General features: G+C 41.1%; 1 protein-coding gene across 1 annotated transcript in view; it reads right to left on the reverse strand.

Moving 5' to 3' along the window:
• The window catches only part of LOC126165048 (uncharacterized), a 309283-nt gene that overhangs the window by 35172 nt on the left and 260455 nt on the right, over nucleotides 1-13656 (reverse strand). The window contains exons 12-13 of the mRNA XM_049920289.1: nucleotides 3558-3592; nucleotides 3200-3471 (exon numbers count right to left, since the gene is read on the reverse strand). Coding sequence (XP_049776246.1) covers nucleotides 3200-3471; nucleotides 3558-3592 — 307 coding nt within the window. The remainder of the gene's footprint in view (nucleotides 1-3199; nucleotides 3472-3557; nucleotides 3593-13656) is intronic.

Below are 13656 nucleotides of genomic sequence, written 5' to 3' on the forward strand. Positions count from 1 at the left end.
GCCACCCTTCACCTCAAAAAACTATCCAATCTTCTGGTTTCCCACCTCCGGAAAGGCAACTCACTCACTCTTCACAACCTTTCCAGCAAACCTCAACCACCTCTCATTGCACACAAACCCAGTCTCTCCCATCTACTCAATCTCCCACTTCCAGCTCCACTCCCTCCAAAACCTCAAAATTCCGATCAACACAATCTGGTACCACAACACCCTAATTCAGTAGTTAACCTTTCCTCCAAACCTCTCTCCCAATCCGAAACCTCTGTCCTATCCAAAGGCCTCACCTTCAGCCCCACTCCCAGATTCAACCAAACAGCCCTCGTCAAAGATTTACTGTCCTACACTCGTACTCCCTGCTGGAAGTATCACTTTGCCACGAAGAAAAATGATCCTAATCCTACCCCTAATGATCCAACTCCCAAGACACTATCCAAATTGAACCCTGCCTGGAACAGTTCCGCCCTCCGTCACAGCGGGACCCACCTCCTCTTCCTCAAAATCACCCTCTCCAAACCTTCCAGGAATTTCTGACTTCCAGCCTTGCCTCTCAATCCTTCTTAAAAAACCTTAATCCTACTCCCAACATCACCACTGCTGAAGCCCAGGCTATCCGTGATCTGAAGGCTGACCGGTCCATCGTCATTCTTCCGGCGGACAAGGGTTCCACGACCGTGGTACTTGATCGTCGGGAGTATGTGGCTGAGGGACTGCGTCAGCTTTCAGACAACACCACATACAAAGTTTGCCAAGGTAATCCCATTCCTGATGTCCAGGCAGAGCTTCAAGGAATCCTCAGAACCTTAGGCCCCCTACAAAACCTTTCACCTGACTCCATCAACCTCCTGACCCCACCGACACCCCTTCTACCTAAAATTCACAAACCCAATCATCCCGGCTGCCCCATTGTAGCTGGTTACCAAGCCCCCACAGAACGTATCTCTGCCTACGTAGATCAACACCTTCAACCCATTACATGCAGTCTCCCATCCTTCACCAAAGACACCAACCACTTTCTCGAACGCCTGGAATCCTTACCCAATCCGTTACCCCCAGAAACCATCCTTGTAACCATTGATGCCACTTCCTTATACACAAATATCCCGCACGTCCAAGGCCTCGCTGCGATGGAGCACTTCCTTTCACGCCGATCACCTGCCACCCTACCTAAAACCTCTTTCCTCATTACCTTAGCCAGCTTCATCCTGACCCACTTCTTCACTTTTGGAGACCAGACATACCAACAATTAAAGGGAACAGCCATGGGTACCAGGATGGCCCCTTCGTATGCCAACTTATTCATGGGTCGCTTAGAGGAAGCCTTCTTGGTTACCCAGGCCTGCCAACCCAAAGTTTGGTACAGATTTATTGATGACATCTTCATGATCTGGACTCACAGTGAAGAAGAACTCCAGAATTTCCTCTCCAACCTCAACTCTTTTGGTTCCATCAGATTCACCTGGTCCTACTCCAAATCCCATGCCACTTTCCTTGATGTTGACCTTCACCTGTCCAATGGCCAGCTTCACACGTCCGTCCACATCAAACCCACCAACAAGCAACAGTACCTCCATTACGACAGCTGCCACCCATTCCACATCAAACGGTCCCTTCCCTACAGCCTAGGTCTTCGTGGCAAACGAATCTGCTCCAGTCCGGAATCCCTGAAGCATTACACCAACAACCTGACAACAGCTTTCGCATCCCGTAACTACCCTCCCGACCTGGTACAGAAGCAAATAACCAGAGCCACTTCCTCATCCTCTCAAACCCAGAACCTCCCACAGAAGAACCACAAAAATGCCCCACTTGTGACAGGATACTTTCCGGGACTGGATCAGATTCTGAATGTGGCTCTCCAGCAGGGATACGACTTCCTCAAATCCTGCCCTGAAATGAGATCCATCCTTCATGAAATCCTCCCCACTCCACCAAGAGTGTCTTTCCGCCGTCCACCTAACCTTCGTAACCTCTTAGTTCATCCCTATGAAATCCCCAAACCACCTTCCCTACCCTCTGGCTCCTACCCTTGTAACCGCCCCCGGTGTAAAACCTGTCCCATGCACCCTCTCACCACCACCTACTCCAGTCCTGTAACCCGGAAGGTGTACACAATCAAAGGCAGAGCCACGTGTGAAAGCACCCACGTGATCTACCAACTGACCTGCCTACACTGTGATGCATTCTATGTGGGAATGACCAGCAACAAACTGTCCATTCGCATGAAAGGACACAGGCAGACAGTGTTTGTTGGGAATGAGGATCACCCTGTGGCTAAACATGCCTTGGGGCACGGCCAGCACATCTTGGCGCAGTGTTACACCGTCCGGGTTATCTGGATACCTCCCACCAACACCAACCTATCTGAACTCCGGAGATGGGAACTTGCTCTTCAATATATCCTCTCTTCCCGTTATCCACCAGGCCTCAATCTCCGCTAATTTCAAGTTGCCGCCACTCATACCTCACCTGTCATTCAACAACATCTTTGCCTCTGCACTTCTGCCTCAACTGACATCTCTGCCCAAACTCTTTGTCTTTAAATATGTCTGCTTGTGTCTGTATATGTGTGGATGGATATGTGTGTGTGTGCGCGAGTGTATACCCGTCGCTTTTTCCCCCTAAGGTAAGTCTTTCCGCTCCCGGGACTGGAATGACTCCTTACCCTCTCCCTTCAAACCCACATCCTTTCGTCTTTCCCTCTCCTTCCCTCTTTCCTGATGAGGCAACAGTTTGTTGCGAAAGCTTGAATTTTGTGTGTATGTTTGTGTTCGTTTGTGTGTCTGTCGACCTGCCAGCACTTTCATTTGGTAAGTCACATCATCTTTGTTTTTAGGTAAATATATATATAGTTATAATAGAAGGAAACATTCCACGTAGGAAAAATATACCTAAAAACAAAGATGATGTGACTTACCAAACGAAAGTGCTGGCAGGTCGACAGACACACAAACGAACACAAACATTCACACATATACAGACACAATTCACATCCATACAAAGAAATTTGTTTACGGATGAATAAATAAATAAATAAATAAAACACTGCAGATGAGGACTGTGTATTTCTGAAAATTTAAATAATATGGTGATGTGGGAAATGCTTTCAATCACTTTTGGTCAATATATCCATCCACTATGTTCATACAAACAAATTACACAAAGCTTTTATTATTTAATGAATGTTCAGTATTGCACTTACTTCTCAGCATCTGTTGGCACCTCCATCCTGTCTGACTCTGAATCACACACAGCTGATTCTATTATTTCTGTACTAATCACATTTGTCACAGAAGATTCAACTACTGGAAGCTGCATCATTTCTACATCCCCATGTTCTGCTTCTCTTTGTTGTGCTATTTCTGGCACCACCTTTTCCAGATTGCTCTCCCTCTTTTCTTTGCCTACACTAGCATCAGAAATATCAATCTCAGGTATTTCTGTGAGAGGTGCTACATTGATAACACTGTCTGCCTGCAAAAGTCAGGGATAAAACAGTTATCAGTAACATACAACACACTATCTGACTAACGTATAGAGAAATGTTCATGCATACTCACTTTTGTTGGAACTTCCAGTTCTTCAAAATGTGTCTCTGAAAAGTAAGAGGTAATTCAATAAAAGTTTTATTTCAGGTTAATATTGCTCCCTATTTTCTTTCAAATTATTTTAAAAACAATTCAGTACAAAAACAAAGAGCTTAACAATCAACAAACTGCACTACTCCTCTCAATGTTGACTTTCGCCTTGATCAACTCCATATCCAAATAATGTCACTGAGAATTAAAAATATTGTTACTGGAGTAGTTATCATCCATTCCATTTCAAAGAATATCTTAGTTACCACCCACTCTATGATAATGATTCTCTCCCTTACAGCTTTCAACAGATTTGATTTGATTTTTATTTAATGTTGTGCATAATGACTGTGCATGTAATGAAGAACACATCAATGATCCGCACAGTGGTCAGCCAAGATGTGTCACTACTCCAAAACTCATTGCAGAAGTGCACAAAATGGCCATGAAGGATCACTGATTGAAAGTGCATGAAATTGCTCACGCTTGCTAGATGTCATCTGAAAGAGTATATAACATTTTAACTGAAGAATTAGAAATGAAAAAATTATCTGCAAGATGGGTGCGACTCTTGACGCTGGATCCAAAATGCTTGAGAATGGACATATCGGAATAATGTTTGGCCCAGTTTAGGAGAAACGAACAAGATTTTTTGCACCGGTTTGTGACCATAGATGAAACTTGGGTGTACTACTATACCCCATAGACAAAACAACAGTCAAAGCAGTGGAAACATGCTGATTCTCCGCCACAAAATAAAGCAAAGACAATTCCTTTGGTGGGAAAGGTCATGGCATCAGTGTTCTGGGATGCAAAGGGGATTCTGTTTATAGATTATCTCCCCAATTGGGAGACAATTACTGGAGAATACTATGCTAACCTCCTGGATAAATTGTACCACAAGATATACGAAAACAGGCCAGGATTACCAAGGAAGGAAGTCATCTTCCATCAAGACAATGCTCGCCCACATACATGCCATCACCACGGAAAAATTACACGAACAAAGGTATGAATTGTTGCCACACTCACCTTATTCACCTGATATGGCTCTGTCAGACATCCACCTCTTCCCAAAACTTAAATTTTTCTTGGTGGACGAAGATTCACTTCAAACGAAGGATTGATAGCCAGAGTTGACAACTATTTTGCAGTCCTGGAGGAAACTCATTTTCGAAAGGGGATCAAGGCACTGGAACATCTTTGGACCAAGTGCATTAATCTACGAGGAGACTACATTCAAAAATAAAAAAAGTTTCAGTGATGTAGGTACCTTTTTTCTATTTCATTCCAAGAACTTTTCAAACCACCCTTGTATTTCACAAACATTTCAATCTATCATTCACAACACCGCATTCCAATACCTACTCCACTTCTAAGGTTGGTTTAATGGAAATAAAAGCTGAAACATGTCTGCAGAAGAAGAATTAACTATGAACTAAGCACAGATTACGTAAAATCATGCAAAGCAAAGAAGATAATCCTACAAGCCTATTCCAAAACTATCAATCAGTGAGGTTTTCTATGTTAAACAAGTATGGTCATACAATCTGTGAACATTGTTTTCTACACCCAGTTGGAGACAGAATCTTCAAGAGGATCCAATTAATTGCTTCAGGTTTGCTGGGCTTTCTTTCTGAGTTAGATAAAAAACAATCAGACAATGGAACCAATACTATTCTCAGATTCTTGAAGCAGCCCAAAAAAAAAAAAAAAAAAAAAAAAAAAAAAATGTTACATGATGGCGATGTCTACAGCATTCTTGGAAAACAGCACGCAATTTAATAATATTCATCTCTTCTTCCCTATTTGTGGCCAGAACTACATGCCTCCAGACTGACCGTTTGGTAGAAATGAGAAGTCTTACAGAGAAAAAGAAAGCATCTTGTCTCCTAAAGAATATTATCTTTTATAAGAGCATGGTACTCTCAAAGTTCTAAAAAACTAAAAGATAGTGTCAGTAAGTGACACATACTCCAGATATCCAGTACAAGTTGATATCCTGAGATGAAAGAAACAATTCCATCCATCAGTACTAACGTCCACCCTTTTACCAAAACAAAATATGGTGAGCAAAGGAAAGAAGAAAAATGTTTCTGCCTTGCTAAAGTATTTTGAAATTCCAGAGCGTACAAATTTTGAAATTCCAGAGGATACAAAGGAGTTTTACAAAGATCTCCTAGATGAATAAAGTGATAGATGTAAGAGGGAAAACTTGACAACAACAATGTGATTGGAACATGCATTAATTTTTGTGTTATTCATGTCATACTTCATGTAGTAGTGATAAGCTAAACAATTATGTTAAAATAATTATCATTTTTGTTATTGTATTATGCAACTGTGTTTCTATCATTATTCTTTGTGCTCTCAATAAAGTCAAAAACTATAAGCAAAAATATGTGTTTTACAACAAGGCAGGCATATAATAAATATTACAGCACATAAAAATATTAGTTTGGAGAAAAAAATACACAGAATTAAAGAAAGGAACGTAGCTGATACCAACAATAATTATAAGCACTCACAGACTTTAGAAAAAACTGGAAAAAATCACACCTTAATATAATGTTATAAAAACTGAATTTTAGTATATTTCATGACAACACTTTATTAATGTCTGTAAGATCTAGTAGTTCTGTACAAATTCAAATGCACAAATATATATCTATGTAGGTGAAAACAGAAAAACTCATTTTAAGAAAAACTGTATCTGTTGCATATCGAGTTTTGAAAAAATGCTCCTCAATTGCATTTTCACTTTAAAGCATTATCACAAGAGGCAATTCTAGAATAAACAATTACATCACATGAGGACTAAGAGTCAATGCTAGATGAAGAGCTTGCTTCATAAACTGAATAATTTTTCACCTGAATTACACATATACTATACAAAATATTGCGAAATACTAAGAAAATTAGCAACAGGAGCAAAAATAATATGTAATGATGAGTTCATTTATTATTCAGCAAATAAATCGAAGGCCATGTGGAGTGTTATTAAAAACGAACAGAGCAGAATGTACAAATATAACACTTTCACATGAAAATAAAAAAAAGTAACAAACCTCTTAAAAGTAGGCAATACATTTAACAACATTTTTGCAGGTGTTGCTGATTACACAAAAAATCAAACAAAAATAAGAATACCCAATTCAATGAATAACAAATCAGCTCATGCAGAAGGTCAAAGTATATCATGTCTGTCTCACAAGATGAAGTAGCAAAAGCAATAAAATGGCCAAAAATTCTAACTCTGCTGGCACTGATGTTGTCCTTGCTGCAATCTTAAAGGTGAGTGCACTCACACACTCACATGACTGTTCACTGTACTGAAAACATCTAAGGGTTATTCCAGAATATAGAAAAAGGTGAGAGATATAATGTAAGAAAATATTAGAAACAGTTATGGATGACTAACCTATGTATGGAACTTGTAAATAAGAACAATGTCATATGTAATGAACAACATGGATTAGGAAATAACAGTTCAACAACAATTGCCATTTATGAGTTCATCAATTGCATACTAAGCCTGACAGTCTATCAACCGGAGTATATACTGACCTGTCTAAAGCTTTTGAGATGGTGGATCATAAGATTCTGCTGTCAAAGCTGGAAAAATGTGGTATTTGAGGTTCATCCAACAATTGGACTACTCTTCCTGAGCAACTGTAAGCAAGCAATGTGCATCAAGCACAAACCTGACATTGCCTGGTTGTCATTTTGAAAATTTTCTATTGGAAATGAAAACAAAAAGTGACCTGGTGTACAGGTTCTGTGTGCTGTGCACAGCTCCTTCACATTTCTACAACCCAATTTTGTAAATGTCTCTATGGCAACATCTCTTCATGGCTCTATAGATGGCTGTTGTTTCCACCGACAGCTGTTTGCAGTTCGCAGCTGCAAGCTGTCAAAAGCACTACCAGGTGTTGGGGACTTCCTTATGTTGACTCGACTGGTATAAAACTTCCTGCATGATATGGCATTTTTTCATACCTGTCAGTGTTTATAACCTCATACCTCCTTGTCAATGTGCCATACCATGGTACTGTATAATTATACAGGTATATTCAGTGGTATATGTGGATGCAGTCTGCAAAATGTGTTGCAAATACAGATAATAGCAAAGAAGTAATACATTTAAATGTCACGACACACAATTCAGCAGTTTTTCACACATCTGTGTTTCATATCTCCTGAACTATGTATGGTACCATGATGATGCATTTAGTGCCATAAGTGTATACTACCGTATTTACTCGAATCTAAGCCGCACTTTTTTTCCAGTTTTTGTAATCGAAAAAACCGCCTGCGGCTTAGAATCGAGTGCAAAGCAAGCGGAAGTTCTGAAAAATGATGGTAGGTGCCGGCATAACTAACTTCTGCCGTTGAATATATGTAGCGCTACACAGACATGCATTGTAGGCACAAAGATAAATACTGGCGCCAAAACCTCTGCGTCAGTAAATAAATTTAAAAAAAGGTGGAAGACGAGCTTTTTTTTCTCTGCCCCGAGTTTCGACCACTGCATTTTCATACATTATCCAACAAAGTAAATACAAATTCCGTATTGTTCATCTTCGAATGTATTAGAATTTCAATGTACTATGAAAATCCGACTGGCAAGACTGTTTGGGATGTTTTTCAATATGGCCAACTCCACGTTCTGAATTTTTTCCTACCTGTGAGAAGAGATGGTTGTTAATAGTAACCTGATGAAATGTGAATCACAAGCAGTATTCTCTTCACCATTCACCATAAGAATAATACGAATATAAACATTTTGCCATGTGTTCTTCCGTGTTTGTTGCTATCTCATTTAAATCCTGTCTGCCTAATAAACTACGAAACTAGAGTGAGACAACAGCAAACGCGGAAGAATACACTTATCGTGTCATGTTTATATTCGTATTATTCTTAGCCTAATAGTGATACAGTCAGAAATGAACCACGGCAACTGACTAGATTTTTAAATCTAAGACGACTAATTTCTGTGCAGAATTTGATGTACTAAAGAAGCGGCCGCAAAGATTTTCAAACGGAGAAAAATTTTCGCCTAACTCTCGTTCAGAACATGTTCTATCATACGCAGCCTATTATTTGGTTCTTGTTGATCATTCTCAAAGAAAGCAGCAGTGTAAGTAACAAATAAATAGCAGTCTCTTCACATTGCTTCGCTAATGAGACGATTCACCTCTTTTTAGTTGTAAGCGGCGGTAGCGCGCACAAAAGCAAGCCATGCCGCGAACGGCGACAGGCCGTAAACACGCACTATCAGAATGCGACAAACAATGCATGACACAGTACAGTGATGCATTTTCAGCTTAGAGTGACGTAAACACCTATAACAGAGAAAACGGCACTTATCAGATCAAACAAAATAAGCAATCGATTCAAACCAGACGAAGCACGTGAAAAAGGAAGGGTACCCGTATAAATACGGACGGAGCGCCTGACACATAGCAATGGCTGCCTGGTAAAGCTTACGACTCGAACCAAACTACTGTAGCTGTACCGTCATTCATTCGACCTAAATTGTGTCTCATATTACAATGGACCAACTTTGTTTCGATTTGGAGGTGCGGCCTACAACTTTTATCTCCCCTTGAATTTCGAGTCTCAAATTTCAGGTGCGGCTTAGATTCGGGAAATCTTTTTTTCCTTTGTTTCGAGTCTCATTTTTCAGGTGCGGCTTAGATTCGAGTGCGGCTTAGATTCGGGTAAATACGGTATCTGTGAAATTTATTGCAAACAGAGTTAATAGCACAGAAGTAATAAATGTAAACATAATGTATGATGAGGAAGCTTTTCATGCATCTCAGTGTTTATGACATCATAGCTCCTGAACTATGATAGGTAGGTGATGCTTACCCCCACAGCAACTGCTGCATGACAATAACGGATACGTGCATTAAGTTTGGTTGAAATTGGTCCAGTGGTTTAGGAGGAGATGTGGAACATACACACATACATACATTTTGATAATACGTATGGATAACTACAAGGTTTTGTGGAAGTAAGAAAGTGCTGTGCGCTCTGCTTCCACATACAGCGCATTTCAGAACAATATAATTTGTTCTTGGCTTTGACTAGGCAGTTACACTGAATTATACATACTGACTGACTAAAGGTATAGAAAACAGGAGTAGTAACTCGTTAGTATAGTTTCATTTATTTACAATGAGTGATAGCTGATTCTATTTTTATTTAAAGTATTATTGTTACTGATACATTCTCAAGATCTTAGGTCCAGTAAAATAGAGAGTGTTAGGTGAAGACAACGCAAGTGTTTATTTCTCTTTCTTTCTATTCGTGTCTAGTTTTATATGAGATCAAAGTTTGTGACCATTAATTTTATAAAAGAACTAGCAGAGAAACCTGGCATTTCCGTGATATTTATTTATAGCTGTGTGTCCACGACCATACCACAATGCATCTGGCCTTGTGCTTAATGTTTATGACATCATATCCCATGAATTATGTGTTGTACAATTCCATAATATTGTAGGTAAATTCAATGGCATATTCAGATAATGTTTGTGGCAGGCAGTGGAGAAGGAGATGGGCAAAAAAATCTGTGGGTGCATTCATCAAATAGAGGCCTGTGTAGTGCTGGAATGGGAACAGGGAAGGGATAGGAGGATAAGAACAATGACTAACGAAGGTTGAGGCCAGGAGGGTTACAGGAATGCAATATATAATGTAGGGCAGTTCCCATCTGCGTAATTCAAAAAAGCTGGTATTTGCGGGAAGGATCCAGATGGCACAAGCTGTGAAGCCATCACTGAAATGAAGAATGCCATGTTGGATAACATGCTCAGCAACTGGGTGGTCTACTTGTTTCTTGGCCACACTTTGTTCGCAGACCACTCAGTTGCTGAGCACGCTGTCCAACACGACGTTCTTCACTTCAATGACTGCTTTGCAACTGGGGCCATCTGGATCCTTCCCACCAACACCAGCCTTTCTGAACTGCAAATATGGGAACTCTCCCTACAATATATCTTATGTTCCTGTAACCCTCCTGGCCTCAACCTTCATCTTTATCCTTACCTACCTATTTCCTTCCATGTTTACATTCTGTCACTACCAAGCCCTCTACTCCACCAATGTATCCATAGTCTTTTAACTTATCTCCTTTTCCATGGACAACCCCCGCCCCCTCCACTGCCATGCATCTAACCTCCAGACTGCACCTAGCTGCCCTACTCTCTCCCCACCTCATCCCTATATGCTCCCACAGGCAGGACTTTACCATCCCTCACCCCTACCCTGCTATCCCTCCCCCTCCCCACCCCAGCCTCCTCCTTATCCCCACCACCCAGCTGCTTCTCCCATCATGTGCTGCTGCTGCTCACAGTGTGACCTCGGTGACTAGAGACTAAGTTCGTGTGTGTGTGTGTGTGTGTGTGTGTGTGTGTGTGTGTTTTGTCCATTCAGATGAAGGCCTGTATGACCAAAGGCTTTGTTTGACAGTCTTTTTGTTGTACCCGTCTGCGAATCACCATCAGCACTATACACTGAGCAGCAACTAATCTCTTCATAATATTGGTAAAATTAATTCGAAGCATTCGATACATGTCTAATCAGTTGGGTCACATGGAAAGCTCTTTAATCATCATAACCTAAATTTGTTCATCATAACCTAAATTTTCCCATTAGAATAGTTGGGTACGATGTAGCATAAAAAACACATTCAAGTGCAACGTAAAATTGCTTTAATAGATTAGTTGTTTATTTGGTAAAGCACAACATTCCTGAAGCAATCTACTTGAATTAAATGATGAGAGCTCAGAGAATAAACACAGGCTGCTTTCAGTTTCCTTTGTGAAATTACATCCATGATAGCTAACATTTATTGCAATCCATAAAAAAAGGAAGCTTTTTGAAGCAATTGAGGTATCTCATTTGAAAGAGGAGTTTAAAAATACATTAAAAAAATCAGGTATACTAGCTTCCCCTTAAAGATAATGTTTTAATTAATTAAAACATGTACACCGCTCAGTCACATTAATGTGATACATGTCAAAATCCTGAATAACCACCTTTTGCAGAAAAAATCACTGAGAGACCCGCAGGAATTGAGTCAGTGAGGTTCTGGAAGGTACTGACAGGGATGCGGAACCATCACGACTGTAGTGCCATCATCAGCTGCACTATGTTCCGCAGCTTGGGATCCGTGGCATCAAGAGCCTTAATTGAACTGATTCCACAGACTTCCAATTGAGTTTATATCAAGGGGTTTGGTGGACAGGGGAGGACAGCAAGCTCATTGTTGTGCTCTTCGAGACCACATATGTACACTGTGAGCTGTATGACACTGCTTTCTCCTGCCAGTAGTCACAATCATGTGGAGGAAAAACAAATTGTATGTATGGGGGAACAGGGTCCCCACAGATTGAAGCATACTTGTGTTGAACCATTGCACCTTCCAGAATGAAGAGATCACCCAGAGAATGCCACAAAACCATACCCCAAACTATAACATTCCCTCCTGGTTGAAGGGTGTTTGCTTCCGGATGTTTCACAATGTGCATGTCAACATCCACTTGTCTGATAGAGCAGCAAACATGATTCATCTGAAAACGCCACGTCACCACTCAGTGTACATGCAGTTGTGGTATTAACAAGCAAATTCCACCCTTTGTCGCTGATCAACAGCAGTCAGGATACGTGCAAAAACCACACACCTGCTGATGAGCCCCACATGCAGAAATGTTCACTGAACAGTTGTCGAGGAGACACTCCAGCACTGAAAACATCTGCATCGGTTTCCCAGTACAGTCCAATCAAGGTGGTCCCACAGATTCTGGATTGGGTTTAAGTCTAGGGAGTGTGTCAGTGAGGGGAATATTGTCGACTCATCCTGGTGCTCTTTGAACCACGCATGTACAATGCGTGTTGTATAAAACATTGCATTCTCCTCCTAGTAGGTGCCATCATGCAGAGGAAAAACAAATTGCATATAAGGGCACACATTTCGCCCAAGGAGAGACGCAATTTTGTGTTGATCCATTCAGCCTTCCATAAGGAGGAGATCATCCTGGCAATGCCAAGAAAACATTACAGAGTCTATAATTCACCCTTCTCTTGCCTGGACTCTTCCAACAATTGTTCCAGAGTGCTCACAGATGCTTTACACTGTACAAGTCAATGGCCAACTGTCCGATGGAGCATAAAATGTGATTCACCTGAAATAGGCCACCTGTCACCACTCAGTGGGCATCCAGCTGCAATACTGCTGAGTAAATTCCAGCCTTCATCTCCACTGAACAGCAGTCAGCATGGGTGCATGAACCAGGTGCCTGCCATATAGGCACATATGCAGCAACATTCACATAACAGTCATTGAGGAGCCCCTCAGTTCATCTGGGTGGTCAGTTGCTCAACGGTTGCATTTCTATTCATTCGTACACATTCTGCATCTGTTATTCACCCTTGTCATTTATAGTCCGTGGTGAACCACAGCTGCCTCCATGCTGTTTTTGAATGACACCCTTAAGCCATGCATGGTATACTTCGATGGTGGCACACAAACAGTTGACAGACTTAGCCATTTGAGAAATTCTTCCATCCTTGACCTGAAACCCAATGATCATATCCTTTTGCACATCTTTGTGGCCTTTCCATGAAATGTAAGTTGGCAGCAGTAAAACTGTATGGCAGTCAGCCTCAAATGCTGGTTCTCTAAATTTTCTCAGCAGCAATTCACGAAAAGAACTCCTCCTTTCCTCTGGAGACTCCCACCTGAATTCCTGAAGCATTCCTGTAACACTCGCGTGATGCTCAAACCTACCAGTAACAAATCTAGCAGCCCGCCTCTGAATTGCTTCTATGTCCTCCCTCAATCTGACCTGATAGGGATCCAAAACGCTCAAGCAGTACTCAAGAATAGGTCGTATTAGTGTTTTATAAGTGGTCTCCTTTACAGATGAACCATATCTTCCCAAAATTCTACCAATGAACCGAAGATGACTATCCGCCTTCCCCACAACTCCCATTACATGCTTGTCCCACTTCGTACTGCTCTGCAATGTTCCGCCCAAATATTTAATCGACATGACTGTGTCAAGCGCTA

The sequence above is a fragment of the Schistocerca cancellata genome, chromosome 1 (assembly GCF_023864275.1).
Source record: "Schistocerca cancellata isolate TAMUIC-IGC-003103 chromosome 1, iqSchCanc2.1, whole genome shotgun sequence".
Classification (NCBI taxonomy): domain Eukaryota; kingdom Metazoa; phylum Arthropoda; class Insecta; order Orthoptera; family Acrididae; genus Schistocerca; species Schistocerca cancellata.